Source organism: Gastrolobium bilobum, unplaced genomic scaffold, assembly GCF_033153095.1.
Source record: "Gastrolobium bilobum isolate Gb01-03AN ecotype WA unplaced genomic scaffold, APGP_CSIRO_Gbil_v1 utg2769, whole genome shotgun sequence".
Taxonomy (NCBI): Eukaryota; Viridiplantae; Streptophyta; class Magnoliopsida; order Fabales; family Fabaceae; genus Gastrolobium; species Gastrolobium bilobum.
Window position 1 is genome coordinate 7,664 of NW_026898867.1, and position 11,040 is coordinate 18,703.

The following is an 11,040-nucleotide window of genomic DNA, read 5'->3' on the forward strand; positions in this document are numbered from 1 at the left end:
CATTTAATAAGTTAAAATGCGTTGTACTTAATATCATATAAATGTTAATTAACCGGCTGCAGACGGGGCGTTACACTAACAGAAGCCTAAAATATTTTTTACAAGCTTAGATTATTTAAACCAAATTCACACCCTTATTTGTGATCCTGGCCATATCATATGCACATCTAATTAGTGCGCGACTAAATGCATATGCATTTGAAGCGTGTCTATCTACATTATTCTAGTAATATATTTGACACACTAACTAAATTGGTAAAATATATAAATAATTACATTAGTACGGTAAAAAATCCAACCTTGACCGATTTCTTATGAATCAAAACAATAAACCAAAGGTACACGACAAGTATTAAATGCCCATATTCAACTTTTCGGTGAAACCACAAGTGTCCATAATTATTTTAGGAAAAAATATTTATTTTTTTAAGTAACACAATTTATATTCTTTCACTCTCACAAAGAGGTGAGACCTACATTTTTATATTTTTTTGTCCACTCTCTCTTCTTTTATCTATCTCTTTCTCTCACTTAAAATGACACAACTTTACCTCCTTTAAAATAATATACATTTTTTTCCATTATTTTAAGGTTTAATATTTTTGTTTTTGCTACAAAAAAAAATATATCTATCACAATCATATAAAAATGAGTAAATTTTATTAATTTTTTTTCTCTTTTTTTATAATAGAAATTAATTTTTTTTATGTGAGTGTAGTAAAAAAAAATTTATACAACAAACCAAAAACATTTTTCCCATTCGTGTGTGAGCTATTATGTATGACTTTGTAGTGGAGCAGCTGCGGCTGGAGTACATATTAGTAGTAGGGTGCTAGCAACTTTCAAAGAATTGATGGATTTTTCTCCGTATTAAATATCGACTTTTATATTTCTCACGTGATATCATATCTTTTGATTTCAGTGTTGATATGAGTATCACATATAACTTTTTATATATGAATCTTACATATTTTTATTTATGGATTTTATGTTTATCATGTGACATAATCTAATTCCATTTTTCTACATACACATCAAAGAGGTGAAGTTCATATTTTTTTCCTTCTCTTTCATCATTTCACTTACTCTCTCTTTTTTATTGTGTGAGTAGGAAAATCAAGTTGGGTTATGTAACATAATAACCATAAAACCCTCTATTTATATATGGAAAGTCAGAAATATAAAATCCTTGAATATTTAACTTAGTAAGAAATCTGAGTCGCGTCAAACTTTTATGCCTATCTCTTTTCTTAAACTTTCAAAAGGCTGAAGATTTATTATACACTTGAAGAAAAGACGTTTATTCTGAGAGCAATGCTCCTTATACATTCTTGCATTCACATAAAGTAGAAAAGTTTGTGATAGATATTTTTCTTAAAAAGATTTTAAAGCGTCCACGCGAGTCCATACATAAATAAGATATGAAGTCAACCCATTCACACCTGACAGGTGTGAGGCTGTGAGCCATTAGATTGGAACAACTTGCCTGGTAGGTTTGACATTAACACAATAATGCTCCCAAATTCAAACAGCAAATTTGATCTTTTCTTCTTTGGTTTCCCCACCAGAGAGGTTTCCATCAATGCACTGTTTCACATATCTATATGATTAATCTAAATTGGGGCCATATATAATTGTACAAACAATGTTATTCAGGGTGTACCTCGATATTGACCACAAGAAATGGCCATTTTGCATTTTTTGTTTGTTGTTACAAAACTACTCACATTGTTCCCTCAATTTTCATCCACAACTGATACCCTTAACGGGTTTCAGTCACTTCAGGAGGACATGACCTTGGCGTCTAAAGATGGAAGCTTTGAAATGGGTTTCTTCAGTGCAGGTAACAACAACACAAACCGCTACCTAGGAATATGGTATAAAAGTATCCCAGTTAGACCTGTTGTTTGGGTTGCAAACCGTGACAATCCTATCAAAGACAACTCCAGCAAGCTGATCATAAGCAAAGAGGGAAAACTTGTGATCCTTAACGAGGACGAAGTTCTTGTTTGGTCAGCAAACTCAACAACACAGACACGTGCAATGAGTCCAATTGCACAGCTTTTAGACTCAGGAAACTTAGTACTAAGAGATGAGGAAGACCAGAATCCACAAAACTACTTGTGGCAGAGCTTTGACTATCCTTGTGATACATTTTTGCCAGGAATGAAGATTGGATGGAACATGAAAACGGGTCTTAATCGTTATTTATCTGCATGGAAGAACTGGGATGACCCTTCTCCAGGGGATTTCACATGGGGTCTGGTACTTGGTAACACCCCCGAATTGGTTATGTGGAAGGGTGAGACAAAGTATTATAGGAGTGGCCCTTGGAATGGTGTTAGATTCAGTGGTAAAACCACACCCCTTTTCGAATTAGAATTTGTATCCAATGATGATGAGGTGTTTTACACATACAACATCAAGAATAAGTCAGTGGTTACAAGGGTTGTTCTAAACCAATCTGTTTATTCTCGTCAGCGTTATAATTGGATTGAAGAAAACCAGACTTGGAGGCTTTATTCTTCGGTGCCACGAGACAATTGTGACAGCTACAATCTTTGTGGTTCATATGGGAATTGTATAGTGAGTGAGTCACCACCCTGCCAGTGTCTAACAGGGTTCAAGCCAAAATCACAACAAAATTATGAGGCATTGGATTGGACCCAAGGATGTGTGCTTAGTGAACCATGGAGCTGTGGGGTCAAAAACCAAGATGGTTTTCAAAGATTTAGTGGGTTGAAATTGCCAGATACTACAAAGTCTTGGGTTAATGGAAATTTGACAATTGTGGATTGCAAGGCCAAATGCTGGGAAAACTGTTCTTGCACAGCCTATGCAAACTTAGATGTCAGGGGAGAAGGTAATGGTTGCATCATTTGGTTCGGAGCACTAATGGATTTCAGGGTTGCTTCGGTTCCTGGGCAAGATATATATATTCGAATGGCTACTTCAGAAACTGGTATGGTCTTTAATCCTTTGTTGGTTTTCCTTTACTTCATCTTTCTGTGGACATTTTTCTGAGTAGTTACTATTGGTTCATTTCTTTGATACGCTATCCGTGAAGAAATAAAGGGAGGGCATAAGAAAAATGTTGTGGTGATAATTCCAGTTACCCTTCTGTTGATTGTGATTGTTTCCACTTTCACTTACATTTACTGGAGGAAAAGAAAGCATACTGGTAAGCTTTCTTAAACTGACATCAAATGGAACCTTGTTACTGCAACTTCTTTAGCTATGCTGCTGCTTACACTGAAAATGACACTTCTGGTTTTCAATATCAGTTGCTACTTGCTTGTCATATATTAGGATGAGAAAGAAGCATCTGATATGGTTACTTTTGGATGATTGGAACACTCATATGGAAGTTTTTGTTAAATGATACCCTTCTGTTGTTTTCTAAAGAAAATTTTACAGTAAAAGAACCCATAATTTTTTTTCAAGAGTGTACAAACTAGTTTTACATATGGTGAACTTACATGATAATGCCTTCATAGGAATGTTTCTGTTTTCTTATTTTATGATGCTAAGCTGATTAGTTTACTTGGGAGAAAACAGAAAAAACCTTCGAAGAAAATAAAGATGAAGGCCATGAAGAAGATTTGGACCTACCTTTCTTTGATTTTGCTACAATAGTTCGTGCCACTAATGATTTCTCTAGTGACAAGAGGCTTGGCCAAGGTGGTTTTGGACCTGTGTATAGGGTAAATAACTAAATATAAAATGTAGCTGTTAATAAGATACAAGATAAAAAAAATAGTCATTCTTTTAGTTCATTGTCATAATTATTCAACAAATTCAATTTGATTTTTAGGGTACACTAGCAGATGGACAAGAGATTGCTGCCAAGAGGCTTTCAAATGAATCTGGACAAGGAACTAAAGAATTCAAGAATGAAGTTATATTGTGTGCCAAACTTCAGCACCGAAATCTCGTTAAGGTTCTTGGTTGTTCCACCCAAGGAGAGGAAAAAGTGCTCATCTATGAATACATGCCTAATAAAAGCCTAGATTCCTTTCTGTTTGGTACGTGCGTGCAAGTAAAATTTTTCATTAGACTGAAGAACTTCATTTGTTTCTTTTCTAAATTAACTATGAAACTCGACAGATTCTTCTCAAAGTGGACTCCTAGATTGGTCTAAGCGCTTTAACATTATATTTGGAATTGCTCGGGGGCTTCTTTATCTTCACCAAGATTCTAGATTACGGATCATACATAGAGATCTCAAAGCAAGTAATATTTTACTAGATAGTGACTTGAATCCAAAAATATCAGATTTTGGCGTGGCGCGAATGTTTAGTGGAAATCAAACTGAAGGGAATACAAAAATGGTGACAGGAACATAGTAAGTGTACATTAGCTAGATTTCCAAGTTGTATTTAATTTTTTTACTCATTTGTGAAGATATAACTAACTCATTTATGCAATTTCATCAAGTGGCTACTTAGCACCAGAATATGCATTTGATGGGATATTCTCCATCAAATCTGATGTATTTAGCTTTGGTGTCTTACTACTGGAAATAGTAAGTGGGAAGAAAAACACAGGAGTTTTCTATCCAAATCATGGATTTAATCTTTTAGGACATGTAAGTGACAATGAACATAACTTTGATTATATTTACTTACGATAAACTGCTGGAATATCATAAATAATTTTTCATTGTTGCAGACATGGAGACTGTGGAAAGAGGATACTCCAATGAGATTAGTTGATGCTTCCTTAGGTGACGACTTTACCTTATCAGAAGTTTTACGCTGCATCCATGTTGGTCTTCTATGTGTGCAACTTCATCCTGAGGATAGGCCAAACATGGGATCAGTAATTTTGATGTTGAGCAGTGAAATTACTTTGCCACAGCCTAAGGAGCCTGGTTTCCTTATTGAAAAGATGTCGAATGCAGGGGAAACTTCATCTGGCAATCAAATGAACTCTTCCAATAATAAGTTAACTGTGACACTGTTAGAAGCTAGATAGAGTTTTTTTTTTTATTTCAAGTTTCTGACATGCAAGTGTAGTATTCTATTTATTCAATGATTTTCACAAGTTCAAGTTTTGTCTTTACCCCATAATTTCTCACTGGAAAATCTTTAGATACTTTTCTGAGTTAGTTGGAGTAATGTGATAGTTCTTGCAGAATTTAATGTTTTACTTATCTTATTGTTTTCATGTATCCAAAATTCTGCAGCTTAACATTTGTTCCAGCCACTCGCCACATTTGTCCAAAGTTATAACTTGTATGTAAATTAAGTAGTTAACTATATAGTAAACTACTTTAAAAAGAAAGAAAAACTGATTGTAGCGAGATAGAGACTCAAAATTGCCGGAAAAGAGGGGAAAATATAGTCTTATTTTATTAATTTATTTTTTACTCTAATACACTATCCAAATTAGACACATTATCCTTTTTTATATATAAAAAAAAAAAAAAAAACTGTTGCTCAAATGAAACAACAAGGCCTAACTCTTTGTGGTCCATATGGGACTTTTGATACTAAATTGACTGATACTCTCATTGTCTGAAGACAGACAACCCAATGAATCAGAAAGAGTTTCGGCCAAAAAGCGTCCATATTGTTGAGAAGGGTACATGGGAGCCCAAAATCCCTTGTAAATGATATATTTATTAATGGGTCAAATAATAAATCATAATAAGTTGGGTGACACTAGATCTCAACCCAAAACTTTAATGCTCTAGGTGGGTCTTTAGCACTTCTTTATAACTCACACTTGAATATTTTCAACATTCTCCCCTCAAGTGTGAGGTCCAACATCATGCTCCTCTCCGAGGGCAACTTCTGCGAAAAATCTTTTCTCTTTAAGTATTGAAGTCACACAAATCTTTTGCGGATGTTCTGAAATATCACAACCTACAAATACTTGGCCCAACACCGTTGGCTCTGATACCACTTTTGGAAATGGTACGGGGGAGCCCAAAACCCTTTGCAAAGGATATATATAATATCCCTAACCTGATTAAATAGTAAATTGCATGGAATTAAGTAATTTAGCAGGTATTAGTGGGTTGAAATAAGTAAAAGGCCTAATTAAATTAATTAGGGTCACTTTTAAGGTAAAAAGTGCAGTCAGTGAAAATTATTGGGTAAAAATATGTGTAGGCAAAAGTACCCAAAGTATAAAAGTAAAAATAGAAATATTATTAGAAAAATATTTCAGACCTCTGGGTAAAGTTTGAAAGAGAACGGAGTTGAATAGATAGATGAGTTTTTACCGGGTTGAACTTAACTTAAGTAAGTTAAGTGAAAGAAAGCCAAAATAGGCTTCATTTCATTCTTCTTCTTCGTTGGAAATTTGGTAAAGGAGAAAAGGAGCCATAGCCATTGAACTCCAAATCCTAACTTTCTCATTTCTTATCCAAATCAACTCATTCCAAAGGCAAAACCACTTCAAATCTTCTCCTCTTTCTTAACCCTAACTTAGTTTTGAGTGGAAATCATTGTGGAGGGAGATATTTCTTGTGGAAGGGGGAAACAATTTGATATTGGTGGAGCTTGAGGTGGAGACTTCCATTCTTGTGGTTTGGAACCCTCACCTTGGACCATTGTGGTTGGATTATGCTAAGTTTTCCATCCATTTTGGTTAATTTGAAGGAGGTGCATGTTTAGGGTTTTATTTTGAGAAATGCATAAATAGTGGGGTATGTTAGAGTGAGACTGAAGTTAAATTCTTTTGTAAAAGTTGTTAGGAATGATAAATAAACGATAGAAGTGAAGTTAGTTTGTCATTTGTTGTAGTTTCAATATTTGGGAAATATTAATGCTTGAAATGTTGAGTTTCTTGCATTGTTGAGCCATGGTTTGGTTGGATGATTGATTGTGTCCCTTGTGGTGATAGGATTGAGCCTTGTGGACCAATATTGAAGGACCAACCTTTGGAGGAAGCCATGGAGCTTGACTAGCTCATTGGAATTGGTAAGTTCATGCCTTAGTTGTGGTGTGAATTTGATTGTTTGGTTGATGAATATCAATATATTCTTGGATGTAATAGATTGATTGCATTGTATAATGACCCTAATTAGATTCAGATCGTAATTTCGAGTATTTTGATTGTAATCATGACTAGGTCGTGAACAGTGCTTTCTGCCGGATGATTTGCATTGTTGTGAAACAATCGGTAGAGCTCAGAATAAGCAAAATGAATTTAGAGACTTAATTTGGCAATTCTGATGCCAAATATGAGTTCAGAATGAAAAACTATATAGTCTGTCACTTTTCGTGAAAATCTCATGAATAGTGTTTTCTGCCAGGTATTTTGTACCGCTGTTTAAGCAACCGGTAGAGCCCAGAACTAAATAATTGATGGAATAAGAATAAGAAAGTCCAATATATGCCAAACAAGTCATAATAGACCCAAGAATGATAAGTTTATAAGTTTTAAGTTTCATATGCAAATGGTGTACAGTCAGTGATTCACAGTGCATTTCATAAAAAACGGGGCAGAAACCATACTGTGAATTATGAATATTGTTCCTTAGGAAATAAAAATTAATGTAAATGAGTTCAGAAAAATAAAAATATGTTCGTAGCTTTAAGTTTGTTTCGGGTCAGTTTAAGTGAAAATACGCGAAAGAAAAACAACCGGTAAAATGCCACATATGCATATAAGTCAAAGTCAGTAAAACATGACACTATTCATTTCAGATTTCTCTTCTTCTCTCTCTCCAAGGCCGAGCTTTTCACCATGGAAGGACTTAGGTTTTTCATTTTATTTTCCTCTGATTTCTCCTTAAATCTTCAACAAAATCATTAAGTCCATTACACAAAATCCATAGTAAATCACCCAAGGAATCCATTCCACCCCTTGGTTTGGGCTAAAATTACTTGTGTGAGGAGTTCTTCCCTTCCCCTTTTGTGAGTTACTATTCATTAAGTGTGGAAATTGAAGCTTTTGATGGAGCTTTGCTTGGAGGTTGTTCTCTAGGCTTTGTATAAGGGATTAGAGGTAAGAAATCTCTATTTCCATGGCTTAATTTGTACGATTCAAGTTTTGAAATTTTGAAGTGTGTTTTGGTGGGAAACTTTGAGTTTGAAATTGGAAATTAGTGATGAATTGGTGTTGTTTAGGAAGTTATAGTGTGAATTAAGCATTAACATGTGTTTGGAAAATTGAAAAAAATCCCATTGCACTCCCTCTCTAGGTTCGGCCATGATGAGTTATGTAGGGTTTATTGTGTAAAAATTTAATTACATAAATTGTGAAGGTTTGAATATTAGTGTATGTTGAGCTTAAGTGTGAAAGTGAGATTGCATTGTTGAAAATTCCTTGGAAAACCTCCTTATGGAATTCGGTCATTAGGGTCTATTTAGGGAGAATTATGGTAAAAACTATTTGGATGGTGTGTTGAGTTTCCAATGCAAGAAATTGGTAAAATTATTAAGTGAAATGGTTTGAGAAATTATGAAAGATATTTTGGTTCCTTTAAAATGAACCCCACGACCTCTTGAAAGAAAATATACCTAAGTTTTGCTTAATTAGTTAAGGGAATACATAAACAACTTAGAAACCTTGTGTTACGAAATGAATTGTTGGGAATTCCTAGTTTCCCTTGTATTAGTTTCGGCTATGTAGGAAATTGGGGAGCTAGGAAATGTTAAAAATTATACAACGGTATTTTAGAAGCTTGGTTGGGTTATTTTAGGACCCTATGTGGGTATGAAACCATGAGGGTGCTTGTGGTTCATGTAATCAACCTTAAAACGGTCTAATAAAGGAATTTATGAAAGTATGGTCTTGACTCGTAAATTGACATAGAATTGGCATAAATGAAAAGAAATGAAAATAAACAATAAAATGTTTGTCTTGTAATTACATGGCATCGTAGCATTTTATTGAGTTTCATTTTGGATTCTTTCTCTAGGTGTGCCTAGGAACTGAGCATTTGTGGATTCTTTTAGAGCTAAATAGGTAACTTGTGCTACGAGTGAGCAAATTGGTAAAGCTTCAAAAGGTAAGCTCTATGTTTAAGGAGTCTTTTCCTGCTTGAGTGCTCCACCATGGTTGGTGAACTATGGTTGGATTGTATGATTGTATTTGATGCTTTGTATAGATACATTCATATAGAGTTATTTGATAACATGATATGATTTGTTCAGATGTGATTTCTGTATTGATCTTTGGCCATTGATTAGTTGTGCACTGATGCCCGCTTGGGGTGCTCCCTCGAGACTGAATGTGTACACCTCTGATATGTTCTAGTTCTGCTTGGGGTCCTCCCTTGGGAACACATGCGTTCATTCTGCTTGGGATCCTCCCTTGGGAATGATTGCGTACGCTTCTGATAAGATATGTATACATGCTTTGTTTTGTTATTATATCTGTTATATGATGTTATGTATACTCTGTATCTGACTTTCATGCAGGAGTGAGCCCAGGGATATGAAGAATTCTCTATAAACCTGGAGCTTATTGAGATTTGTTATCTCACCCCTTTTTGGAGACATCATTTCAGGTTCTCAGATTCCTGGTGAGCCCTCACGAGGCAGGGACACGACCCGTGGGTAGAGGTGCTACGACGGACCGGATTTTTGAGTATTTGTAGGCTACCGCCATTTTGGAGTATATTTATGTTGCTTCGTATTCCATTATTTTTTGGATCATGATATGATATGAATAAGGAGACAACACCTAATGATCCATTACAATTGCCAAATGGTCCAATCACAAGATCAAGGGCCAAGAAGTTTAAAGAAGCTCTTAGTGGGTTGATCCAACAAATGTGGGCTAATCATGAAGATATCAAGCCCAAAATTATTCATAATCAGAATTTAGTCAATGTCATCAATGCAAGGGAGGTTGAGTGAAATGGGTAGCAATTTCCAATGTCAATTAATGCTTAGTGGGGCTGAAAGCATTTTCAATGTTATTAATGCTTAGTGGGGTTGATTCACATTTCCAAGTGGGCTGATTAGAGTCTTTTCCTTTACCAAGTTGTCAACTTTAAATTAGTGTCTTTTCATTTGCTAAGTCTTTTCCTATTCTTGGAGGGATGTTCCAACTATAAATAAGGGAGAATATAACTCTTGTAATCAGATTTTTGAAGTTATATTATAATAGAGAGGTTTCTTCTCTTTGGTTTTTATCTAGAACTCTGAACTTATCAAGAAGTTTGTTCTTGTGGCGTTCAAACCAGACTTATCACTCACCTTCTTCTTTCTTGAGTGTGGCGTCTTTATCTTTCTTATACCTTTGGTTCTTATCTTCCATAGATAACGGGTCAAGGTTCTTTATTTCTTGTTTTAAATTCCTAATTGTAGAAACAATCCTAACTGAATTGGTCTTGGGTCTCACTATTCTTGGTGAGGTTCATACCATTTGGTATCAAAGCTAGTCTTCTAAATCAGGTTTGATCTATCCTTTTATTTTGTTGTTAACTTTTTTTTTATTTCTATTTCATTCTCCTTTTTGTGTCAACTATTCCCATTGGTACTATTCAAAAGAAACAAATCTTAATATCTTCGGAAGCCAAAAAAAAGTCTTAGTATCTGCAGAAAAAAAAAGAAAAAAAGAAGAAAAAAGAAGAAAAAAAGAAGAAGAAAAAAAACGAAAAAAAATCTAGTATCTTCAAAAGCAAAAAAAAAAAATAGGAAGGAAAAAAAACTCTGATCCAAATTCCTTAAAGTAAAACTTGTCTCTTTGAATTCTTTTCAGTTTTGTTCTTTTCTAAACCAGTGTGTACTTCCCTTCTTAATTAAATTCAGTTATTGCTTAAAATTTATTGTTATTCCAACATTTCTTTACCCCTAATTCTTGACATCAAAAAAATATTCTCTTGTTCTTCTTGTCTCTTTGTATTACATCTTGTGATCTGTTTGGATTTCTTCAAGAAAACTTCAATTGAGTTCAGCTAAGAACTAAAAGAGGGAATTCAAAAGAGGGGAAAAGACAGGAGTTTGTGAGCTTATAAGAGGATAAAAGCCTATTTTTGAAACACGCGTGTGAGAGCTGTTAATTAGGAGAGAAACACGTGAGGGTGTGTTTGTGAGGATATTTTAACTTTTTTTTTTTTGCAGATTAAAAAAA

The 11,040-nt window shown here is 34.5% G+C and overlaps 1 protein-coding gene across 2 annotated transcripts; it reads left to right on the forward strand.

Moving 5' to 3' along the window:
* The first annotated feature begins 1,686 nt into the window (after nucleotides 1-1,686).
* LOC133284872 (G-type lectin S-receptor-like serine/threonine-protein kinase At4g27290) lies at nucleotides 1,687-5,092 on the forward strand. Of its 2 annotated transcripts, XM_061481993.1 has the most exons (7): nucleotides 1,688-2,962; nucleotides 3,068-3,181; nucleotides 3,559-3,704; nucleotides 3,815-4,025; nucleotides 4,108-4,345; nucleotides 4,438-4,588; nucleotides 4,672-5,092. In XM_061481993.1, the coding sequence occupies exons 1-7, from the start codon at nucleotides 1,792-1,794 to the stop codon at nucleotides 4,975-4,977; spliced, it is 2,337 nt and encodes a 778-aa protein (XP_061337977.1). In that variant the 5' UTR covers nucleotides 1,688-1,791; the 3' UTR covers nucleotides 4,978-5,092. The 2 variants fall into 2 exon arrangements, with proteins under 2 accessions (XP_061337978.1, XP_061337977.1); XM_061481994.1 differs by lacking the exon at nucleotides 3,068-3,181 and having other exon boundaries at nucleotides 1,687-2,962.
* The last annotated feature ends 5,948 nt before the right edge of the window (nucleotides 5,093-11,040 follow it).